Source organism: Lampetra fluviatilis, chromosome 3 (genome assembly GCF_964198595.1).
Source record: "Lampetra fluviatilis chromosome 3, kcLamFluv1.1, whole genome shotgun sequence".
NCBI lineage: Eukaryota > Metazoa > Chordata > Hyperoartia > Petromyzontiformes > Petromyzontidae > Lampetra > Lampetra fluviatilis.
In genome coordinates this window covers 32,806,396-32,832,642 of record NC_136277.1, presented here as the reverse complement: position 1 = coordinate 32,832,642, position 26,247 = coordinate 32,806,396, and the positions used below count along the sequence as shown (strand labels likewise).

General features: G+C 53.6%; 1 protein-coding gene across 3 annotated transcripts in view; it reads right to left on the bottom strand.

Moving 5' to 3' along the window:
• Positions 1–26,247, bottom strand: part of TMEM266 (transmembrane protein 266) — a 238,300-nt gene that overhangs the window by 156,724 nt on the left and 55,329 nt on the right. Inside the window, exons 2-3 of one of the 3 annotated variants that reach the window (XM_078854911.1) lie at positions 20,952–21,133; positions 15,119–15,298 (exon numbers count right to left, since the gene is read on the bottom strand). In XM_078854911.1, the coding sequence (XP_078711037.1) occupies positions 15,119–15,298; positions 20,952–20,965 (194 nt within the window). In that variant the 5' untranslated portion in view covers positions 20,966–21,133. Of the gene's footprint in view, positions 1–15,118; positions 15,299–20,951; positions 21,134–26,247 lie in introns of those variants that run through there. The other 2 variants (XM_078854913.1, XM_078854914.1) reach the window with 2 other exon arrangements.

Below are 26,247 nucleotides of genomic sequence, written 5' to 3'. Positions count from 1 at the left end.
TCTGATCCCGCGAGCCGCGGGTCAAAGCGTCCACCCTTTGATCTGCCCCCAACACACCCGCCGACGCGATGGTCAATCTAATCGGGTGCTCGATTAATTTTGCCAACAATCCGTGTTGTTACGATTGCCGAGACTGGGGGGGCGGGGGGGGGAGAAATGATTGCATTCATCGCGGCGGTAATGGGCACTTCCCTTCACTCGCGTACGCCTTATTTAAACCGCTCGGTTCGTGTTTATTTTAATCCCCCTCGTGTTTGCCGTGAATAAAAAAAAAATTAAGCCCCCTTACAAGAATAGAAATTGTGTGATGGCGGCCCTGTGAATGCAAAGTGATTTATGGTTTAGTTATGTTGCGATCTTGACAGCAAAGCTTATTAGGCAATCGCCCTGAAAATATGCCACGTATAAAAATGTTTATCGTATCAGAGGGAAAATGGTTTGCAGCGGTGCTCGGACGGCGGAAGATTTAATCAGAATGACGTAAATACAAATACGCCGAAAGAGCACGCGTGGGCCTGGCTTGCGGGCCGTTAGTCGTGAAAACACGATCAATCTTCACTTGGCGCGGGCACATCGCTGATCCATCAGTGGCGTTGGTCGTGGCCGGGTGGCCGGAGGGGCGAGGGGGGGAGGGAGCGGAGGGGGGGGGGAGGTGCCTCTGCCAAAGGTGCGCGACAAAAAAATTGGCTGGGGGGGGGGGCGGTTGCGGCTGAAGTTTAACGACGAAGCGAGCGACATGGCGGCCGCGTCGTCGCCGTCTCTCGGCCAAACGCACCGCGTCCCCACCGCCGCACGACGCCGGCATCGTCAGCGGCACTGGCCGACGGAGGGATGACACTTAATTACGAGAGCGCAGCGGTGGTAGTGGTGGCGGTGTGCTCGAGCCCTCCCCAAAGCAGATCAGGCCGCTCTCTATCCCTGCAGCTATGAAATAGAGGGCGGTGAACTTTGAACCCTGAGGGAAATGATCGCGCGGCCGAGAGGGCTCGGCGGGCTCCTCTCGGCTGTAATTCTCCCCTTTTTTAAGGCGTGTTTGCGTTTGTTAAGAAGGGCGCTCGTCGATCGGGAGTGAGCAGCGGGCGGGCATGCGTGCGGGCGTGCGGGCGAGCGGGGGGGTTAATCGGAGCGATCGTCGACAGCCGTGGCGGGAAACGAGGATGCGGAGAATTAAACCGAACCTGAGGGCAGCGCCGAGCAAGTGGAGCAGAGCGCGACACTGCAAATCATCCAATCTTGCAAATATCTACTGCCCCCTCCCCCGTGCCCCTCCACTAACCACCCACCAACCTCGCCGCGCACACCGACAGCGGCGACGCTGTCGTTCCAGCGGCCTCCGACAAATCACTTCACTGCCGAACGGCCACGGATGGGATCTATGCCAATTTTTTAGAACATTAAAAAGGACATTGTTTGCCAAAAAGGTCAGGAATAAAAAAACTAAAATTGAGTACGGAGGACTATTCATTTGAGACCTCTCTGGCGCGTGCCGCCAATAAACAGGATGCTGAGGCGATACAAAAATAAACCACGACACGGTACTACATGCTAATGTTGCTGTTGTTTATGAAACAAAAATGCAAATAAGAAAAGTATTGAACGCACGACATCGGTGATCAGCACTTCACTGACTGCCGCACGATGACAACGAGAAGATGACTGCCCGAAGATTGTCATTGATGTTGATGACAACTTGAAGATTGTCATTGATGTTTATGACAGTTAGAAGATTGTCATTGATGTTGATGACAGTTAGAAGATTGTCATTGATGTTGATGACAACTAGAAAATTGTCATTGATGTCGATGACAACTAGAAGATTGTCAATGATGTTGATGACAGATAGAAGATTGTCATTGATGTTGATGACAACTTGAAGATTGTCATTGATGTTGATGACAGTTATAAGATTGTCATTGATGTTGATGACAACTTAAAGATTGTCATTGATGTTGATGACAACTTGAAGATTGTCAATGATGTTGATGACAACTTGAAGATTGTCATTGATGTTGATGACAGTTAGAAGATTGTCATTGATGTTGATGACAACTTGAAGATTGTCATTGATGTTTATGACAGTTAGAAGATTGTTATTCATGTTGATGACAGTTAGAAGATTGTCATTGATGTTGATGACAACTAGAAAATTGTCATTGATGTCGATGACAACTAGAAGATTGTCAATGATGTTGATGACAGATAGAAGATTGTCATTGATGTTGATGACAACTTGAAGATTGTCATTGATGTTGATGACAGTTAGAAGATTGTCAATGATGTTGATGACAACTTGAAGATTGTCATTGATGTTGATGACAGTTAGAAGATTGTCATTAATGTTGATGACAGTTAGAAGATTGTCAGTGATGTTGATGACAACTTGAAGATTGTCATTGATGTTGATGACCGTTAGAAGATTGTCATTGATGTTGATGACAACTTGAAGATTGTCATTGATGTTGATGACCGTTAGAAAATTGTCATTGATGTTGATGACAACTTGAAGATTGTCATTGATGTTGATGACAGTTAGAAGATTGTCAGTGATGTTGATGACAACTTGAAGATTGTCATTGATGTTGATGACAGTTAGAAGATTGTCATTGATGTTGATGACCGTTAGAAGATTGTCATTGATGTTGATGACAACTTGAAGATTGTCATTGATGTTGATGACAGTTACAAGATTGTCATTGATGTTGATGACAGTTAGAAGATTGTCAGTGATGCTGATGACAACTAGAAGATTGTCATTGATGTTGATGACAGTTACAAGATTGTCATTGATGTTGATGACAACTTGAAGATTGTCAGTGATGTTGATGACAACTAGAAGATTGTCATTGATGTTGATGACAACTAGAAGATTGTCAGTGATGTTGATGACAGTTAGAAGATTGTCATTGATGTTGATGACAACTTGAAGATTGTCATTGATGTTGATGACAGTTAGAAGATTGTCATTGATGTTGATGACAACTTGAAGATTGTCATTGATGTTGATGACAGTTAGAAGATTGTCATTGATGTTGATGACAACTTGAAGATTGTCATTGATGTTGATGACAGTTAGAAGATTGTCATTGATGTTGATGACAGTTAGAAGATTGTCAGTGATGTTGATGACAGTTAGAAGATTGTCATTGATGTTGATGACAACTTGAAGATTGTCATTGATGTTGATGACAACTTGAAGATTGTCATTTATGTTGATGACAACTTGAAGATTGTCATTGATGTTGATGACAACTTGAAGATTGTCATTGATGTTGATGACAGTTAGAAGATTGTCATTGATGTTTATGACAGTTAGAAGATTGTCATTGATGTTGATGACAGTTAGAAGACTGTCATTGATGTTGATGACAACTTGAAGATTGTCACTGATGTTGATGACAACTTGAAGATTGGCATTGATGTTGATGACAACTTGAAGATTGTCAGTGATGTTGATAACAACTTGAAGATTGTCATTGATGTTGATGACAGTTAGAAGATTGTCATTGATGTTTATGACAACTTGAAGATTGTCATTGATGTTGATGACAACTTGAAGATTGTCAGTGATGTTGATGACAACTAAAATATTGTCAGTGATGTTCATGACAACTTGAAGATTGTCAGTGATGTTGATGGCAACTGCAGCAATACGATTGCGTTGCGTCGCTTGCAATATAATTCCTGACAGGTGTCTCCGTGTCTACCTCCTCCCATTCCGTCCCTTCTCTCTCTCTCTCCATCTTCACGCTTCTCCGTGTCGCGTCATTCATAGCTGTGGACCACTCGACTGCTGCATCTTGTTGCACCCGTCACCTGGAACTCCGGGAACCCTTGTTCTTCGTGTCTCTCTACCGGTTGTTGTTTGTTTTTGTTATTGAAAATGAAAAGAAGTCTCTCATTTTTACTTTCGGCTTTGCTCACTATTCGATTCCTAACGATCGCCTCATTTTTTTTCATCAATGTTTAAAACGTCTACGCGGACATAAGTGGGCCCCCCACAGCCTGGCACTAACCCCCCTCCTCCTTGAAAGACGCTGTAATTTGCGATGGTTCGAGCGACGCGAGCACGATTGGAGCGACGTCTTGGCGACCATGGTGCTGGTGGAGGGATCTGCATCTCCGTGGTGCGGGTGGAGGGATCTGCATCTCCGTGGTGCGGGTGGAGGGATCTGCATCTCCGCGGTGCGGGTGGAGGGATCTGCATCTCCGTGGTGCGGGTGGAGGGATCTGCATCTCCGCGGTGCGGGTGGAGGGATCTGCATCTCCGCGGTGCGGGTGGAGGGATCTGCATCTTCGTGGTGCGGGCGGAGGGATCTGCATCTCCGTGGTGCGGGTAGAGGGATCTGCATCTCCGTGGTGCGGGTGGAGGGATCTGCATCTCCGTGGTGCGGGCGGAGGGATCTGCATCTCCGTGGTGCGGGTGGAGGGATCTGCATCTCCGTGGTGCGGGCGGAGGGATCTGCATCTCCGTGGTGCGGGCGGAGGGATCTGCATCTCCGTGGTGCGGGTGGAGGGATCTGCATCTCCGTGGTGCGGGCGGAGGGATCTGCATCTCCGTGGTGCGGGTGGAGGGATCTGCATCTCCGTGGTGCGGGTGGAGGGATCTGCATCTCCGTGGTGCGGGTAGAGGGATCTGCATCTCCGCGGTGCGGGTGGAGGGATCTGCATCTCCGCGGTGCGGGTAGAGGGATCTGCATCTCCGTGGTGCGGGTGGAAGGATCTGCATCTCCGCGGTGCGGGTAGAGGGATCTGCATCTCCGCGGTGCGAGTGGAGGGATCTGCATCTCCGTGGTGCGGGTGGAGGGATCTGCATCTCCGTGGTGCGGGTGGAGGGATCTGCATCTCCGCGGTGCGGGTGGAGGGATCTGCATCTCCGCGGTGCGGGTGGAGGGATCTGCATCTCCGTGGTGCGGGTGGAGGGATCTGCATCTCCGCAGTGCGGGTAGAGGGATCTGCATCTCCGCGGTGCGGGTAGAGGGATCTGCATCTCCGTGGTGCGGGTGGAGGGATCTGCATCTCCGTGGTGCGGGTGGAGGGATCTGCATCTCCGTGGTGCGGGTGGAGGGATCTGCATCTCCGTGGTGCGGGTGGAGGGATCTGCATCTCCGTCGTGCAGGTGGAGGGATCTGCATCTCCGCGGTGCGAGTGGAGGGATCTGCATCTCCGTGGTGCGGGTGCAGGGATCTGCATCTCCGTGGTGCGGGTAGAGGGATCTGCATCTCCGCGGTGCGGGTGGAGGGATCTGCATCTCCGCGATGCGGGTAGAGGGATCTGCATCTCCGCGGTGCGGGTAGAGGGATCTGCATCTCCGTGGTGCGGGTGGAGGGATCTGCATCTCCGTGGTGCGGGTGGAGGGATCTGCATCTCCGCGGTGCGGGTGGAGGGATCTGCATCTCTGCGGTGCGGGTGGAGGGATCTGCATCTCCGCGGTGCGGGTAGAGGGATCTGCATCTCCGTGGTGCGGGTGGAAGGATCTGCATCTCCGCGGTGCGGGTAGAGGGATCTGCATCTCCATCGTGCGGGTGGAGGGATCTGCATCTCCGCGGTGCGGGTGGAGGGATCTGCATCTCCGTCGTGCGGGTGGAGGGATCTGCATCTCCGCGGTGCGGGTGGAGGGATCTGCATCTCCGCGGTGCGGGTGGAGGGATCTGCATCTCCGTCGTGCGGGTGGAGGGATCTGCATCTCCGTCGTGCGGGTGGAGGGATCTGCATCTCCGCGGTGCGGGTGGAGGGATCTGCATCTCCGTGGTGCGGGTGGAGGGATCTGCATCTCCGTCGTGCGGGTGGAGGGATCTGCATCTCCGTGGTGCGGGTGGAGGGATCTGCATCTCCGTCGTGCGGGTGGAGGGATCTGCATCTCCGTGGTGCGGGTGGAGGGATCTGCATCTCCGTGGTGCGGGTGGAGGGATCTGCATCTCCGTGGTGCGGGTGGAGGGGTCTGCATCTCCGTGGTGCGGGTGGAGGGATCTGCATCTCCGTGGTGCGGGTGGAGGGATCTGCATCTCCGCGGTGCGGGTGGAGGGATCTGCATCTCCGTGGTGCGGGTGGAGGGATCTGCATCTCCGCGGTGCGGGTGAAGGGATCTGCATCTCCGCGGTGCGGGTGAAGGGATCTGCATCTCCGCGGTGCGGGTGGAGGGATCTGCATCTCCGTCGTGCGGGTGGAGGGATCTGCATCTCCGTGGTGCGGGTGGAGGGATCTGCATCTCCGTCGTGCGGGTGGAGGGATCTGCATCTCCGTGGTGCGGGTGGAGGGATCTGCATTTCCGTCGTGCGGGTGGAAGGATCTGCATCTCCGTGGTGCGGGTGGAGGGATCTGCATCTCCGTCGTGCGGGTGGAGGGATCTGCATCTCCGTGGTGCGGGTAGAGGGATCTGCATCTCCGTGGTGCGGGTGGAGGGATCTGCATCTCCGTGGTGCGGGTGGAGGGATCTGCATCTCCGTGGTGCGGGTGGAGGGATCTGCATCTCCGCGGTGCGGGTGGAGGGATCTGCATCTCCGCGGTGCGGGTGGAGGGATCTGCATCTCCGTGGTGCGGGTGGAGGGATCTGCATCTCCGTCGTGCGGGTGGAAGGATCTGCATCTCCGTGGTGCGGGTAGAGGGATCTGCATCTCCGTCGTGCGGGTGGAGGGATCTGCATCTCCGTGGTGCGGGTAGAGGGATCTGCATCTCCGTCGTGCGGGTGGAGGGATCTGCATCTCCGTGGTGCGGGTAGAGGGATCTGCATCTCCGTGGTGCGGGTGGAGGGATCTGCATCTCCGTCGTGCGGGTGGAGGGATCTGCATCTCCGCGGTGCGGGTGGAGGGATCTGCATCTCCGTGGTGCGGGTGGAGGGATCTGCATCTCCGTCGTGCGGGTGGAGGGATCTGCATCTCCGTGGTGCAGGTGGAGGGATCTGCATCTCCGTGGTGCGGGTGGAGGGATCTGCATCTCCGTGGTGCGGGTGGAGGGATCTGCATCTCCGCGGTGCGGGTGGAGGGATCTGCATCTCCGTGGTGCGGGTGGAGGGATCTGCATCTCCGTGGTGCGGGTGGAGGGATCTGCATCTCCGTGGTGTGGGTGGAGGGATCTGCATCTCCGTCGTGCGGGTGGAGGGATCTGCATCTCCGTGGTGCGGGTGGAGGGATCTGCATCTCCGTGGTGCGGGTGGAGGGATCTGCATCTCCGTGGTGTGGGTGGAGGGATCTGCATCTCCGTCGTGCGGGTGGAGGGATCTGCATCTCCGTGGTGCGGGTGGAGGGATCTGCATCTCCGTGGTGCGGGTGGAGGGATCTGCATCTCCGCGGTGCGGGTGGAGGGATCTGCATCTCCGTGGTGCGGGTGGAGGGATCTGCATCTCCGTGGTGCGGGTGGAGGGATCTGCATCTCCGTGGTGTGGGTGGAGGGATCTGCATCTCCGTCGTGCGGGTGGAGGGATCTGCATCTCCGTGGTGCGGGTGGAGGGATCTGCATCTCCGTGGTGTAAGCGGGGCCAAGCCTCTTCCCATCTCAGCAACAAAAAAAACATGGTCACCCGGGGTGGGCTGGGGGGGCGTTTCTAAGTGGGGGGCTCCCCGAGTGACGCACAGGAGGGGATTAACCGAACGACGATTCTCCGTCAGATTTGCTGAATCGGCAAGAAATTACGACGCGCACGCACGCGTCTGGTGCCTTAGGGGGCTCCCCCATTAGTGGGGACCCCCCACCACCCCCCCCCCCTTTTTAAGAACGCTCCTGGGTTTCCGAGTGTAAGCACAATTTTTGCCTTGCAATTAATCCCTCGCTTAGAGCGCGAAAAGAATTGAGTAACCACGTCTGTGCGCGCGCGCGTGCACGTGTGTTAGTGTGCGTCTTTGGTGCGCGTGCCCATGTGTGCGCGTGTGCGGTCGACGTATATGCGGGATGTATTTCACACCCAACAGTGGGGGATGAAACTACCTTGTCCGCCGACACTTTTTTGTCCGATTGTTTCCGAGCACTGCCATCAGCGGCAGCAGCATGAGCCATGATCTATCCAGAGATGGATGGATGAAAGCCTCACTAAGCCGACTTCATCTCTCACGCTGCGCAAAAACCTCATCTAGAATCCTGCACGCGAGCCGATTTCGCCGTTCCATCTCCTTAGCGAACCCCCCCCCCCCCCCTCCGACCCATGTCGGTCCGTCGTTATTTTCCGACCGCCAGCCGTCCACCCCCTTCCCGGCAACTCGCCTGGCCTGAGCCCGGCGCAGCGTTCACGACGGCCGAGACGATGTCGTCGCCCAACTCGCGCGCATCCTCTGTAGTCCGCGTGTTCGTCTTCACGCTTCTCAGCGTAAATTCCCACGTGTTGTCTTTATCTCTATCCCCCCCCTCCCACTAGGTGGAGACTCGGAGGCGATACTCGACGTCGCCGATGAACGTATCTCTCTGTGTTACCTTTGCACACTCTTCGGAGTTTTGTTCCATATTCTTCGGCGAGCTCCAACTGGCGCCGTTCCATGCCAGTGTGGGTGGTGTGCACGGTGGCCCAACAGGCAGGACACGTGGGGTTATTATACTGGCAACCACGCTAATCGGAGAAGGACAACAAACTAAACACAAAAAGCAGTTCTAAAATAAATTAGTTTTCAATCTAGATTTAAAAGTGTATGGTTCCAGCGGCTTGCTAATATCGGAAGAGACAGTGACCATCTATATTCAATGGCCAGCCAAAAGCTGCTGCTGCGAGGATGACCCGAGTTCGTGGGATGGTTTATGCTCCTTGACGAGATCAGCAAGGTATCGTGGTTCATTTGTGGCAATCACTTTGTGTGTAATGAGCACGACCTCATCATGTATTCGTTCGGCAACCGGAACCGAATGCAGCTCAGCGCGTCACTGGATGGATGCGGTCCATCCAGTGACGCGCTCGATGGCTCCGAGGCTAGCGGCCACAGTGTTCGGGATTTTGCCAAACGCGGCAAAATGTGGCATAATGACTGTGGCAATAAGGCATCGGCTCGATTCCTATTATGTATACAACCTTGAAGAAAAAGCGAAAGGATAAACTAGTGTATGTTGCCTCCATCAGCGACTAAATGAAGCCAAAACGGAGGGATCAATATTTACCGTGTTGTCTTGTTGTTTGAGGAATTAGACCAGCAGGAAGAACGCGTGGCAAACAAGGGGGTTGTGGTTGGGGGGTGGTGGGAGGGGGAGGATGGGTGGGGGCGGGGAGATGGGGGAGCGGGTGCGGTGGCGTTGAGTGGCAGCGGAGTGCAGCGAGGAAGGATGGCTTCAGAATGCCAATTGCGTCTGTTCAATTCTCCGCCCACACCCCCGCCCGCAACCCTTGCCACCCACCGACGCCGCCACCTCCCAGCCCCATAGCATGGGGGGGTGGGGGGGTTGGAGTGAGCTAAGCCCCCCTCCTCCCTGCTAAATTCTAACAGTCAAGTCAAATTGTTGATACACAAATGAGTCCAATTAGGCAATGGGCGTCACAGCCTTTCTTGGTATGCATCGGGAGTGAGAATGCGTGAGAGACGACATCGCTCAACTCCGTTGAGCAGCCAGCCACGTTTAACATTGGCCGGGCTTTTGCAATGCCCCCTTGTGCGATGCTACGGGGATTCTGCCATCACCGCCATCGCAACCAGATCTCCATACCTCGCCACCCACTCAACCACCCACCCAACGTAAGCCTCTCACGAGAACACCACCCATCCGTCCGCCACCCCCGCCACCATCTCCCTCCTCGAGTAACGACGCGCGGACCCTCTGTGCGGATTGCCGACGCCTGCCCAGGAGCCTAACGTGCAATGGCAGCTTTAATAACGGAGTCGCTCTGAACCAAATTGCCCCGTAACATTTTGTTCATCTTAATATTCATTTCGGCACATGGAGTCAATGGATTCTCTGAAGGTGGCGGCGACGTGACTGCACTCCTAAATCCCCCGCCAGTCAGGGAATGGTGGGGAGGTGGTGGTGGTGGTGCTGGGGGGAGGGTGGGGTGGGGAGGGGCGGGGGCTGGGGGGGAGGCTGGGGGGGGGCTTCTCTATATTCTGCCGGGGACGCCCGCCTCCCTCGCCGAGACCGAACGATTGCATTCGGCAAATTGTGGTTCAAAGGCGCCTCCGAGGCTGTGATTGTCAACCTCGCTTGCGTCTCCTCCTCTGTCTGTCCGCGTGCACCGTTATATTTATTTATTTACTTCGTAAAGGAGAGCCAATTAAAAACGTGTTAGCGCGCGTCCGCGATGACGTATAATCCATTTAGGTTCCTCAGTGCCACAGAGAGGGGGGTTATGAATTTTTTATTTTTTTTTAATCCATTGAGCTTGCTACGTACATGGCGCATCGCTGCATGGAACTTCAGAGAGGGCTTTGCTCGATGCAGTGAGCGCTGTGACGTACGCGTGCACACGCATGTATTTATAAACATAAACCCATGTCTGTATGTATGCACGCATTAATGTTTCATAGGCGCATTAACGTCACGTGATGTTTTCTGCCATTAAATATTCACAAGGGGGGAGCGGTGGGGCAGTGGTTAGGGCAACGCGCTATGAACCTGTTGACCCGAGCTTGATTCGCAGGCATGGCTGACAGCGGTGGCAAGTGATGGCTAAATAAGTCCTGGCCACGGCCCCCTCCTTCATCAAACCGCATTGAGCTGCATTGGCTTCCGGTTGCCGAACGAATACGTGGTGAGGTCGCACTCATTGCACACAAAGTGCTCGCCACAAATGAACCGCGATACCTCGCTGATCTCGTCAAGGAGCATAAACCATCACGTGAATTCCGGTCATCCTCGGGGTTGTTTCTGCAGAGGCTCGCGTGCTGCGTCATGAACCTGCTGGCCTACGTTTGATTCCCAGACATGGCTAACATCTGTGGCGAGTGCTATCTGGACAGGTCCAAGCCCTCCTTTCACCAACTCACACTGACCAGTGCGGTGAAGGGTAGCCTAAACAACACATGCCCAACGCAGCATGGTGCTTGCCGTCCTCAATACGTGAATAGGGAAGGGTCTGAAGGTTACGTTTTCAACAATTTGTTTAATTCTAAATATTCACAGTCTGGGATGCAGCTTCATTGGCGGAGTAGTGGGCCTCTCAACTGTGACATTCTGAGTTCAAAACCGAGTCTTGGTTGGCTAATCCCATCATCGAGGTCTATCTGGGGTCAGTAAAGTGAGCACCAGTTAGACAGAAGCCACACTACTTTGAGCAGGAAGGCCAACATTGGCCATCCTGCAAAAAGACTGGTCGACACCTTAGGAATGTGGAATTTCCAGCACCGACTCACGAGGGTGCTGGACACTGACAAGGCGTCTGAATCCGTCGCACGCGGGATTGCGCAATCGTGGTGGCGGTGCTGAATGGACAGCGCCGGGCAGTGATGGCGATCACGACCGAGCGCCCCCAGCCTTGTGACAAAATACTTGGAGCATGCGGTCAGGTGGCGTGGCTCTCGAGTGTGCAGGCAGTGCGACTGCACCGTCCGTAAACTTCCCCCTCCCCCCTCTCCCCACGGCCTAGGGACGCCGGGTAACGAGGAGGCGGTGGGAGGAAGTGGCCCCAGGATGGCCCGGTCCCATCGCTTGCACGAGGGCCCATTCCAAACAAAGCTCCGCCACTGCACGCGATGGAGCATTGCTCAGATCCATCACGAGCATGACAAGTGTTTCGCGTGCGTAGCGATGGCGTTACGCCCCAGCCACGGGCATCGTTGCCACTGCGATGATGTGCGCTGTAAATCTGTGATGAGCGTCGGCGCGTCTTGCGGTTGGTCCGCGACCAGCGTCGCGCATCTGTGACGAGGTCGGGCCCAGCGTGCAGGGCAGCGTGCGGGGCAACGTGCAGGGCAGCGTGCAGGGCAGCGTACGGGGCAACGTGCTGGGCAGCATGCAGGGCAGCGTGCGGGGCAGCGTGTGGGGCAGCGTGCGGCCGTGGCCAACGAGTCTCCGGCGGTGAGCGACGCAGCAAGCGTTGCCCCAGCCGGCTCGGCTCCAGCTGCGACGAGTTAATTAGCGAGGCGCCCCCTGCTCAACCGAGCCAACCCAAATGGCGTGGAGGGGCTTGGGATGAGGCAGAGGGAAAATCCCGATGTTTTTTTTTTCTTTAACACCCCCTTCATAATGAACATCTGTTTCTGCTCCGCCCTGAGGAATATTTACGTGTCAATTGTCAAATCTCGTTACCAAAATGGGCCCATAATTGTGGAATTCAATGAATAATGCCGATTAATGAATATCTTCAGCACACACAATGAGCTCCATTAGCAACATCCGTATTCATTAGCGGCGTTTCACAAAGCGTGCAATGCACATAAATGGTGGATGAAACAATGCGCGCCGGGTTCTGGCGCCCGCATGACTGCTCACACGCCGGGTCAATCAGCTTTGGTCAAATTTCCCCATGAGGTCCTCTGACCTTGAAAGGATCCATACTTTGCGTCCGCCATTAAATCGTGTCCTTTTGGAAATAAATTGGTTAATGCCACCTCTGCCATGCTGTGTAAGTTGTATTTTTCGTCCGTAAAAATGTGTGGACGTTTGATTTGAGCTCTTTTGCTTTTTGCGCCATCGAAGGTGTTAATCCGTTACGCATTAATCCTCGCAGTCGAATCTGCGAGATGTTTGACAGCTCTTCCCTCGGACGTGTGGGTTTTCTCCAGGCGCTCCGCGTGTCCGCCTATGACTGCGTCACCTTCAATGTTGCCCGATCTCACGAGACCTCAGAAGCCAAGCAGGGAGTTTGGGCTTTGCTAGTGCTGGAAAGGAAGGCTACATGGGAATAGCAGGTCTCATCGGCTTGGACGACAAGGTGGCAAGACAACGACGCTACAGAAATGGATTATTAAATCCATCTGTGCGGAACTTGGAGCGTTACTTTATCACATGCGTGGATACGTTCGCTCTCTTCCAAAATTTCCAATCGCTAATTAATGGGATGAGCCAAACGTTCCCAATCCAGGACCCTCCTGGAAAAGAGTTATGAGACTCATGAAGGCTTTCATTGACAAATGTATGTCCTGACTCTACCATTCATAGCATGTAGTCGTAATAAAACTACTAATTATTTCTAAAAAATATATAAAAACTATTTATATTTTACAAGGTAAACCCCACTGAGCTATATAGCTCTTTTTCAGAAGCGACCTGGTCACTAATGATAGCTTAACGAAGTGGCTTATCACGTGGAAATGTATAGCAGTGAAATACTCTAAACGCATGTTGATTCTAAATGCGGAGGGAAAAAACCCGAGGATCCAGAGAAAAATCCACGTGAAAACAGGGAGAGAGACACGCAAACTCCATATACTGTATACAGGCGTCAGGGTTAGGATTGAAACCACGACCTCCAGCATTCCAGGCGAGGGAGTTAACATCTCCTAGCCACTGCGGCGGCCCATAATCATCAGCAGCCATGATCAATCCACTGCTTGATAAATACCTCCCCCAGCCATCGTCACTGTGCCATTAATATTGCGTGGTCGTTAACGACCATTGCACGGGGTGCTAAATACAAGTGGCTACAAAAAACGGATCCGAGCGTGCGTGCGCACACGTGTTAGCGCAGCAGCATGCTTGCAAATGATGCCTTAGCGCAGCTGCCTCGGGCCTGGTCCACAGGGCTACGAGGAGCCTTTGGATTTTAATTGCGCGGCGCGATGGTGCAAATGGACGGAAGAGACGCCGCCGTCAGCAGCCCGTGGCTTGCCGAAGAAGCCGTCAGAAAAGCCGTGCATGACTCAGTTAACGTTCGAGAAGCTGGGGAAACAAGCGGTGAGTCACGGCCCGAGGGGCTGACTAAATTTGGCACATCTCTCCTCTCGAAGCAGCGGAGAAAAATTTCTGTTTTTACGTAGATATGTAAATTTGACAACACCGCCGTGATGTTTGACGGTGAGCACGCTCGACTTGCAATCCGGCGTTTGTGTCTGTGATCTATCTGTCAGAGCAGTTAATGTGCACCGATTGAAAACTTTATGTTGCAGGCAAATCGATAAGCTGCGTTTCATGACCAAATTCGGTTTTTTTCCCCAAAAGCAACTCCTTCTTCCCATATTTACCTCGTGTTTTATTTATCGTATTTTCGATCTCAATTTCATTGTTTTCATGGCTGTGTTCTACCCAGCCATTAAATTGTTGCTCCTCACCAAGGACTCTGACCGAGCTGAACTCGGCGCCATGTGTCAGAGCCACGCTGGCGAGACATTGGACAGCCCGGGGGGGGGGGGGGCGGCAATCCACGCAACGACACCGCAACCACCGCTCCTCAACCGCTCGCCTCTCAGCACGCACGCTTCTTCGAACGTCCACGGTTCGCGAATTCCTCCGATGGGGTGGTTATGGGGTCGGCGGCAAGAACCAACGATAGGCGTTCGACGGGTGACCTTTGAACTCTGCTAAATCCCCCCCCCCCCGCCCAAGAACAACGCATCCTAGAAAATTGCAGCCATCGCTTAACAAAAACAAAAATATATATATAAGCCAACAAAATGGCTCGGAACACTTTTAAATAAAAACAAGATATGATGGCGACGGTAATAATAAAATAACGAGGAGGGGAACATCTCATCGCCCCCTCCTCACGTGAAAAGGTTTCGCTGGGCCCCTGACAGCTCGCTCCTCCTCACTGGGACTCACGGGCTACTGACGAACTCTCGGACTCACGGGCTACTGACGAACACGGCCCGTCATTGCGCGGCGAGGAGGCGCCCCAAACCCCCACCTCTGCCCTGCCGGAGGCCACCACGTGCACTCGTCAAAAAATGGCGAACCAGACACGCTGGTGGGTGGTTGTTTGGTGGTTGTCGATTGCAGGTTGTGTGGTTGCGTGGTTGGTTCGCGGGTGGTTGGTGGGTGGGCATGTGGGTCGGTGGGTTTGGTTAGTAAGCATTGTGTGGATGAATGGTGAGTGGGTGGGTGCATTGGTGGGTCGTTGGTTGTGTGCTTGTTGGTGGGTGTGTGAGTTGATGGTTGCCTAGCTGTATGGTTGACTGATTGACTTGTTGATGCAGTGGAGGATTGATCAGTTGGTGGGTGGTTAGGTGGTTGTTGGGCAGGTGGTCAGTTGGTAGGTTGGTGATTAATCAAAGTCATGTTTGAGTGGCTAGCTGGTTGATTGATTGGTTGACGTGGGGGTTGTGGCAGGAGTGCGGGAGGGCACCTGTCATCAAACACCTCCCCATCCTCGCTGGGGGGGCGGCCGGGACTCGCGGGAGCCAGGTCCAGCAGAGGAATCTCCGTGGCGACGCGAGCATCGTTGCCCTTCCTCTCGCCGTCATCCTCCACCAGCCGGGAGATGGTGTCCAGCTCCATGACTGCGTTGGTCAGCCCGCTGGGCAACCTGGGGTCAAAGGGCAACAGAGGAGGCAGGATTGTCCGGACGAGGGAATGGTCAAGGGTAAAGACGATCACTGCCGCGCGCGCTTTCGGATGCGCTTCTGCGGCCGTCTGGAAGCTTCTTCCTTTCGATAAAGGAAGCCACTGGAACAATGGCACTTTTAAATTATCTTAGATTGAAAACGCATTTTTTTAGCACTGCTTTTGGTGCGTTAGTTTGTTTCTCTTCTCACGCACTTCCGATTAGCACGGTTCGCTATGTACAGTGGAAAATAAATTCAGCGCACACACGTGTGCAAGGGGTGACGCGGCCAAGTTGGCGTGGGCCCCGGTGCAAGAAATTCAATTGGGGAGGCCAGTCCAATTCCTGCCCCCCCCCCCAATCTCACTCCCCCCCCCCCACCACCCTTCATAGCCAGCGACAGGGCCCCAGGTGCAGTTGCACCGCTTGTACACTCGCTGCATCAGCTGTGCACACTGAACGACGACAACGGGACGGTGGCGTGGGAACCGCGGAGAGACGTCGTTGGCACCCCCGATCGCCCCCCGTGCTCTCGTTACGTTTTTGCAGCAATTTCCAAGAAGATGCGCGTCGCTCTCGCCGCTGATTCAATTAGGCGCGTTATTTTTTTTGCATTTAATACCTGAATTTTTCTCGCCGCAGTCAAACATTGATTTAATTTACCCTCCCGTTAACTGAACGTATTAATCAATGCGAACGAGACAGTGCGTAATTAGTACTGTATGATGATAATAATTAGTAATAATAATAACCGCAACGGCGCACGAGCATGGTGCGTGAAATTAATTTCGTGTACTCAAAAACCCGACAGCATCCCAAAAAATTAACAGAATGGATATTTCTTTCCCCCCACCACCCACCCCCTCTACCCCCCCCAAACCAACTAATAACACGTACATAAATTAACACACGACCATCAACGGAGGGGGGAATATTGCGCCCCGTTCCTTAATGGCGGAGCGCCGCACTCCCTAAGCCTTTCACTGAACAGCCCAGTGAACAAAGCTATCCGGGAGAAGTCACACGTGGCGAGTTAAATGGATCTCTTGGTGACCCCCCGGCCCATGCCTCAGCAGCTGTCGTGTGCACTCGCCACCGCCGCCGCGTATAGATATCTCATCCTCAACATTTCCAGCTTAACACCCACGGCGCTTTGTCCACTACCGAAACGCTGATCCACCAGCGCCGCACACCGCTTCCCCGGCTCGCTCCGCTCCTCACCTCCGGTTTTTAGGCAAGAGGGGGGGGGTTGTGGAATCAATAACGCCTCCCGCCTAGGGAATGCGGGAATAGGGGGCCGTGGTCTGGCGACCGAGACAAAGGCTCCCGGAGAGAGAGATTAAAGAACAGGTAACCCCCCCCCCTCAACGTCACCACCGCCCCCCCCCCCCCCGGAGTGAGCCAATCATGTTAACCCAGCAAAGCCAAATCCAAACGCAGCCCGTTTGTCTTTGTTCCCCGGGCTTCGTGACACGCGCACGTGGGGGGCCCACGTGGGGGCGGCCCGAGAGCCACCGCGCCTCGTCTGCGTGATACACTTTGTCACCGAGTTAGGGCGCGTGTTCACGTGCGTTGTACACTACGTCACGGAGTTGTGGTGCGTTTGATGTACATTTTACACTGCATAACGAAATTAGCGGCTTTAATATACATGATGCACCACGTTACGGTATGCCCGTGCATTTGAAATACATCATCAACTACGAAATTACTTTCCGCCGCATTTCGCATGCTTCTCATACATATTTACAAAACTGCGTTTTCAACGGACTGTACGTTAATCGCTGTGGCGCTCATCGACACAACCGATTTTCCGGCGTCACACCTCAACTTGTTGAGATTTTATCTACCACCTTTTAGCGCATGCACTCACGCACCCACCCACGCACCCACCCACGCACCCAACCACCCACCCACGTACCCAACGCACCCACCCACCCACGCACCGAACCGCCCACCCACGAACCCACGCACCCACCCACGCACTTAACCACCCACCCACGTACCCACGCACCAACCCACGCACCCACCCACGCACCGAACCGCCCACCCACATACCCATGCACCCACCCACGCACCCACCCACGAACCCACCCACGCACCCACCCACCCACGCACGCACCCACCCACGCACCCACCCACGCGCCCACCCACACACCCACCCACGTACCCACGCACCCACCCACGCACCCACGCACCCACCCACGCACGCACTCACGCACCCACCCACGCACCCACCCACGCACCCACCCACGCACCCACCACGCGTGCCAGCGCGCCGTTTTAATTTGAACCGGCGCATCCCATCGTGCCATTTCGCCCTCGCCGGCATGCACACCGGGCCCCTACCGCCCAACATCAACCGCTGTAGCCACGAGCAAACGGGACAACAACGATAGCAACGACGACAACAACCACCACAGCAACAACAACGACGACAACAACAACAACAATAACAACGATAATAACAACCACAACAACAATAACAACAACCACAACAACGACGACAACCACAACAACAACGACAGCAACAACAACGACGACGACAACCAAAACAACCGAACATTTGAAATTCCTCTCCGCTCAGCCCCCTCCCGCTGTCGCCCCACCAACAGTTTCGCGCGGCTGCCCGTCACCGTTTTGTGTGTGTGCCGATCACCCCGCACAGCCGCACCACTGCAAGGCCCCATTACCCGGGCCATATGGCCTCGCAATTGACCCCTGGACGCGCGCGCGGCACCTCCAATTTTTTCCGAGCTAGACTGCCGCCCCATTACGTGATTAAGGTTGCGCTGGGCCCCTCTCCCCGAGGATAAAAAAAAAACCAAAACGCTTGGGGGTTTGTGCGCGGGGACATTGATTAAATCCCCGTGCAGTGTGCGTAGATACACGTGCACACATACGTAACATATACATAATATATATATGTACGCAAACTCAACACATTCGTCGTAAAAGAAAGAAATATATTTATATAGTCGGTGACAGAATCAGAAACGTTATTCATCCTGGAGAAATCCGATGAGCCACGATGCTCTTTTTCAAAGAGCAAAGGGCACGGGGTTGGAAAGTTACAACGACGACGTTTCGGGCAATGCCCATGTTTCATGGCCCTTCTTCTTCGCAGCTAGTGAGCGATGTGCGATGAAGAAGCGCCATTTCCCGGACAAGTCACCGATTATATATATATATATATCCCATTTTAAGGCCAGGCGGTGTTATCTGACGAGTTGCGTTCAGACTGTGTGTTGCTGCACGCCACTGCCAACGCAGCAGCAGCAGCAGCAAATGATTTGTCCCCGTGTAGCCCCCTGGCCCACGGAACGCTCTTCCACAAGATATCAGGGATCTATCCGAGCCTGTGGACACTAATAAAAAGAAATGCGTCTTAAAACCAATTTATACGCTTCCGCTTATTAAACTTTTAGTTAATTCAGGGAATGGATTATAATGTAATTATGTGTTATGCTGAGTGTCTGATGCTACTGCTTCCGTGTCCCGTACAGCGCTTTGAGATCCTTGATGAAAAGCGCTAAAATCAATGGGATTATTATTCACAATACAGAGTTTTTTTGGGACAGATCACGTAAATATATGAATGTGTCGTTAAACCCGGCACCACCTGCCACAGCCAATTAGTAACCTGACGTGTACGTGACAAAGCTTACTAATTGGCTGTGTCGGGTGGTGGCGGGTTTAACGACACATGATAATGGTCGCGAAAGCCTACGTGTTAAACGGAATTATTATTTTTGTCTGAGTCAGCGAGGAACGGCAGACAAGGAATGGTACGCATCGGAGAGGAAGGTGGAGCACAGCGGTGTACGGCAGAGCGCAGTGCAACAAAGATGATGCATTGTTGTACTCTACTACTACGTTCCCGCGTCGTCTCCGCTCCTCGCCTTCACCAGCTCGCACCGACCGCCGCGGTGAAGTGTGGTCAAATCACAACCCGCGACCCCACACGGCATGTGGGAAACGCTCATCCAGCAGCGGATTGACAAAGCGCCGTGCATGCACACATTACCATTACCGCAATCATTCACTACGCACGTATAAATAACGCCGACAGTAACATACACGTGCAAACTTGAAGCGTGTCAGCGACGAGACGCACCTCGAGCACACGCCGACGACGATGATGATGATGATGATTTGACGAGCCTGACTTTGCGCGCCGTTCCTCATTCAGCATCAGCACGTGGCAGCACATTGCGCACTGCCCCTTTCGTTCCGATTGTTTACCGCAAACCGGCGCCATTTGTGCGGTCAGATATTTGCAAAAATTACCCTTCTGAAGCGCCGCCGCTTTACGACTGTAAATCACCACAATTTGACTCCATTACCGTGCTCAGTGCACGACGAAGAAAATGCGGCTTCCTGCATTAAACTAATTGCATTATGGCCACTCTGGCTGTGAAAAGACCCATAACATCCCACCAAGGACCGATACAAGAGGACGTCCGGAATATATTACGTTTTACAACCAATCTGTGTCGTCACAGCAAGTAACCCTTATGAGAAAAACACACACACATTATAAATGAGCTATGCGCGGTATTTATAAATTAAGAGGCGAGTGTGAGCTTTTGTGGAGGGGGGGGGGGGCGGGGGATTGGGGAAAGGAGCCCACGACAAGATTGCGGGAATTTCTAGACGTTCGTGCAGAAAGGCCGTTGATATTTCGATATTTAAAGAGGCGGTGACAATAAGCGGCAATCTTGGTGGCCGGGAGCCCTCGGCAGCGCTGACTCAGGGTGGGGTGATGTGAAAGGCCGGGGCCAGAGAGATAGACTGTCCGGTTGAAAATAATCTGGCCAGACTGTGGGATTGTATCAAGCAAAGGAGAAATAGTGTTTCTCGTGGCCGAAATTGAATCAGGTGGAATTGGAGCGCGGACGCGCGCGTGCGTGCAGGCGCGCGCGCGGGTCTCTATGGCGGCGGTGGTGCCCGATCAGCTCGGCTGAAAAGGCACGCCGCAGATGGCTCGCTCCGGATTTGTTACCCGAACGGGAGATGGGGGGGGGGGGCTGAGCGGCGGCGTTAAACAGCGGGGGGAGACGAGGCCGATGGCTTGTCACACGAGCACTGCTCCCGCGGCACTCACCATGGTAAGGACAGTAAAACAACTAAAATTCCAAAAGCGTGTAAATATATTTCAAAAAAGATTGCAACGCATTGCAGCACTCTCGACCGGATAGCGTCGTAACGGGAGCGACTGTCGCAACTCCTTACCGATGGCACGGGGAGGGGGCACGCGCCTGCCATCTACGGCTACATCACGCGGCCACGCCGAGTTTTGCCGTAAATGTTGCGGTCCAAGTGCCCCCCCCCCCCTCCCTGCCCGTTTGTAGCAAATGCATTGGGCTTGTATTTCACAGCGTCGACGGCTCCAGAAATGGCCACTGCAATTGACCGAGTGATTAAACATTTCCTCCCCGAGCCGCCACTAACACCCCCCCCCCCTCTCCAAGCTTCAAACCCATAAAATTAACTCATTCGCTGCGGGCGCTTTGTCCGCACGAGCCGAAAATGCCTCGGTCCAAATCACAGGGCCCACAAAGGGGCGCCAATGCCCGATTCGCGATTCTCGGACTCTCGCGATTCGCGCTCGTAGACTCGGCGCGGCACTCACAATGGGCTGGTCATTCCGGCGAGCGGAGAGATGAGGTGCCAAGTGCCCTCCACCCTGAATCTTAGCTCAGTTTGAGCTGGTCCCGGGGGCTACGCGGAATCGGCGGTGATGGACACGGCGACGGCGCTCGTGGGCGCGCACATCCACGTGAGCCGAGCTCGCCCCCTCGCTCACTCGCTTGCCTGCGCACACGGACGGACGGAAGGACGGGAGGGTGGACACACGCACGCACGCACCGCACAGCGACGTCACTGTCAAGGTGGTGTCTGTAGTTCGGCGGTGGCACCTGGGAGAGAGTCAGTGTGCCTGGACACAACTCACGCATATCGAGGAGACGACATTCAAAGCCACGCAACGGACAGATTGAATAATCCGTCGCTGAATAATGCATCGCAGAGCGTTAGTTGTGTTTAGTTTAATGTCCTTCTCCCGCACCTCCGGTTATCACGGTGGGTTACGTACGGTGCGAAAAAAGTTCAACGTAAATACAGAGCTTCTCTCTGTGGTGTGGTCATGTCAGAAGAATGCTGCCAAACAGGAATCCAGGAAAACGTGATGCCAATGTTGGTGGAAGGTAACAGAGGCAGATGACATCTGAGAATGAAAACTCATTTCTTTCCAACAGCTTTTTGTATTTAGATTGTTGTCCTTCCCCCGCACCTCCGATTAGCGTACGGTGCAAAAGAAGTTCAACGTACGTACATGGATACGAGAAAAAGAGAGACTGCTGGAATGGTGGGCTCTAAAGTCGAGGAATTACACGGGGACATCAGCAACAGATGAGGTATGATCGCTAACAGTGGATGACTGGAGCTGCTGTGCAGAGGTTTGTGGACCCAGTTTATATGACCTCCATCACCCATTTAATACATTTATTTTACGTAATTTAATTTCGGAATTTTTATTCACAGAACCCAACTCAATTTTGAACACTCAGTGTATAATTTTTTTACAAAATAGCCCTCATTAAGACATTTTGCTTTTAAAACCATTACACGGCAGTGTTTAACCTTCCTTTAGAGCGTTCCTAGGTGGCACAATTAAAAAATAAAAGACAGAGGAGCCACATGGCACTCGTTTAAATGGAAATTCACATGGAATACAGGCATGAGACACACGCTGCTTTGACATCCGTTTTTATCCCAGGAGAACAGAATATCTAATAATAATACCCTTTAAGGTGTCCACGGAAAGCTTCACTGAGTCACAAGACTGTTTTTTTTTTCAAGAAGGGTCTTGCATTTGCACGTCTGGTTAGTTATATTCATGAGCGATTGAGCACGTGGCAGGACAGCTGGGGCCCCGGATAAATCCACGCACACAAGGAAGAGCGCAGTACTCGGAGCTGCACACGGATACATTTAATACACAGATTCAATCCAATGAATTGTCCGTCGAAAAATGCTTTGTAGTTCATCGGATTCCTCCAGTATAAATAATCTGGTTCTGAATCATCAGTATATCAACCCCACGTGCCATGCTGCCATCTACTGGTCACCTCGGAGCCCCAGCCCACAATTGCGGCCATGCAACTCAAACTATAGACCACGTAGTAATCCCATAGAGACAGCACGGAGACTCAGAGACACATAGAGATACCCATAGAGATGCATTAAAGACAAGGCACAGTGCGATTGTGGCCATACAATCAAAACTACGGACCATAACAGCAAAACACTGTAGTCTCTGCTCCTTCAACGGGTGAGGAGGTACAGCAAAACGACACGAATTCTCTCCTGAAGCCCTCTCGTTGTGGCTAGCAGACCTCGACATTGGCACTTAGCTCCTGAACCACACTGCCGTGTAACGCAAGAACAGCTCCAAACTTGTACAACTATCCAAAGGACTCACCAGGCTCAACAAAAATCCTGCTCAGCTTCCGAGAGGCGATATCCGGCGCACTCGGGGTTAGACGATTCGCTCCGAGCCTCGGAAAGTGGTCGCGGGGGGGGGGCGACTCTCTCGCCGCGCATCGGGCAGCGTCTGCAGATGCAGTGGGCAACGTGGAGCGCACTGAACGTGACGCCAGGTTCGTCGTCTGGCCACTAAGCTGCGTCCGCCGTTTCGTCTGGCTCCGACGCCTTTGCCAAATGCCGCCGTCATAAATAGCCACATCGGGCACCTTCCGACGAATATCGCCTCCAATGCCCATGTAGGCAGAGTGAATTTAACTTTTCAAGCGCCGCTCGCTTTAGTCCAGGAGAACGCGAGATTGTCATGAGCGGCTGACTTCACGCCACAACATCGGAAATCAAAGCATGGGGTTTGAGCCTCCCCTCCACCCCTCCCCTTCACCCCCTCCACCCCTCCCCTCCATCCCTCCACCCCTCCCCTCCATCCCTCCACCCCTCCCCTCCATCCCTCCACCCCTCCCCTCCGCCCCTCCCCTCCCCTCCACCCCTCCCCTCCATCCCTCCACCCCTCCCCTCCATCCCTCCACCCCTCCCCTCCATCCCTCCACCCCTCCCCTCCGCCCCTCCCCTCCCCTCCACCCCTCCCCTCCATCCCTCCACCCCTCCCCTCCATCCCTCCACCCCTCCCCTCCATCCCTCCACCCCTCCCCTCCATCCCTCCTGCTCATTTGCCACCCTTGACTTGGCCGCCAAGTTTTTTGAGATCCATGTCTCTGTGGCCGGATCGACATGGATGTGGCCGATATTGCCAGATTTTAAGAAGCAAAGCAGGATGGAGCCTGGGCGAGTGCTTTATGGTACTTGGATTGGAGGCTGCTTGAGAATGCCAGGTTGTGTAAGCTTGGGATTTGACGTGGCCAGAAAATGCCTGTGTAGCTATGGATTATTGGATCCGTCTGTGCAGAGCATTGAGTGTTGTCCCCGAGCGCGTGACGTGGCCAGGAAATCCCTGTCTATCTATGGATTATTGGATCCATCTGTGCAGAGCACTGAGCGTTGTCCCCGAGTGTGCGTGTCTTTCTCCAGGCATTCCGTGTTTCCTGCCACTCGTTAATGGAATTGGCCAAACGTCCACATTTTCAGGTGTCCGCTCTGTAAAATATTCTTGAGTCTCAAGTTTACGCTTTCGGAGGTACGGCCAATAAATACAAACAAGAATACAAATTTAAATTCATAAAGTAGTTTAAAGCAATCGTAAATGAAATGTAAAAAAATTACAGTCGGGTGTGCGTCAGGCCAGGGAGACGCGCTAGAGAATAGAGAGAAAGAGTCACACGGCGGACACACCACGGCAACTGGAGCCCAGCACCACCACCACCAACAACAACAACAACGACCGCAACAACGAGCCCTCGGGACAACCAGGTCAGCCAGGGTAGCAACCAACGAAGTCCCCTGACAACCTTTAGGGCCCCTGTCACCAAATGAGTCCCGTGGCGCGATCGTTATTACACCGTCTGCTGTATCCGTCCGCACGCTGCACGCGTATCTGGGGAGTTTGAAATGGCACTGAAAATAAGAAAAGTCCGGGCCCCTAAAAATCATGGCACATTCCGATCACCCGCCAGTCAACGCGATGTAATTATTCGTGGATTGATCTATCCACTGCTGGACGGGGGGAACGGGGGCAATTAGGGGCATTTGATTTGGTGTTTGGTCACTCAATGTCCGTCTCTCCTGGTTCCTCTGCTGCTGATGCTGCTGCTGCTGCCCTGTCTTCTCTGAGTTGATTGATTGAACTGAGTACAGCCTTTAGTCCATGCGCTGCTTGGATGAAGACTTCCCCCGCGCCGTGCAAGTCATGGGTTGCTGTTTAACCATACTTCACCAGACTTCGTAGAGGGGAGGCACACGTCTGGCTTAGATGGTTAACCACTCGTCACTCACGTTAGCTGTGGCCCCGAATAAAACCGAGTACAGTCCATCGCGCATTGCGCTAATCACTGCGTCACTGCTCCACCATCACCACGTAATAACTCGTAATTGGCTTTGGAGGGAGCAGATGGCGTGCTTTGCAAAACACACTCATCTGCACCTCGTCCTGTGCGTGGAGGGTTCTTTTTTAATTACTATTATGTATTTATTTTCGCTGCAGATCGACACCGCGCGTTGTTTTTTACTCATTGGGGACGCGACTACCCCCCCCCCCCACGTGCCAGCCCCCCTCCCGTCCCTGCCCCCCCCCCCCCCCACGAGCCTCTGCTCCCCCCCCTTACAGCACGGCCCCTGCACGCGGAATGGAATGTGAAGAGTCACTCTCCGCGCGGGGATGTTGATTGCGGGGATGACGGATTGTTTCAGATGTTCCGCGAGAAAGGAAATCCTCTGACTATTCTTTTCATCAGCCTCCCCAGTCCTGCGTGTCGCTCCCGCCCCCTTCCCCCTCTTTTCGAACCGAATGATCGCCGCGTCTCTCGCTGTTTGTTCCTCGAGCCGAGGGAGAGAGAGGCACACGCGGGGGGGGGGGGGGAGTCTCTGTAATGTTCGAAGTTGGCGAAGAAGGACAGAGAGGATGAAGAAGGGGCGACGATTCGCGTCTTCATGCCGAATTTGCAGCGGTGCCGTAGCGCGTTCAAAACGAAGGAAACCAACCACCACCACCACAACCACCACCACCACATCACAAGCACCACCAACCACCACCAACCACCACTATCACAATCAACCACCAATACCACAACCACCACCAACTACCACAATCACCACCACCACCAACCACCATCATCGCGGTGACTTTGCGTTCATCAGTGTTCATATTTTACATCTAGATTTTTTTTTTTCTTACCCGAGACCACCAAAGTCAAAGACTCCGGCGGCGTGGAGGTGTTCACAAAAGAGCCACGACCCCCGGACCGATGCCGCGAGACGTACATCCACCGTGGTCCACGCCACCAGTGATTTAACGTGGCCACCCCTCCAGCGCACGGTACGAGGTGGCGGCTGCGGTTCATGACGGCAGTAAAATTACCACGCAGGTGAGGACAGCCGTGTTCTCTCGTTAGGGCAAATTATCCAAGACGAGACGTGAAGGCATTAAACACGGAGCGCGCTACGTCCCCCCGCGCCTCGCGGAAAGATCACTCCTCCTCCTCATCCTCCTCCTCCTCATCCTCCTCATCATCCTCATCCTCCTCATCCTCCTCATCTTCTCCTCCTCATCCTCCTCCTCATTCTCTCCCCTCATCCTCCTACCATCCCTCCTCATCCTCCTCCTCCTCCTCATCCTCCTCCTCTCCTCCTCCTCATCCTCCTCATCCTCCTCATCCTCATCTCCTCCTCCTCATGCCTCCTCCTCCTCATCCTCCTCCACCTCATCCTCCCATCCTCCTAAGCACAGAACCAGCCTCCTCCATCCTCCTCCTCCTCCTCATCCTCCTCCTCCT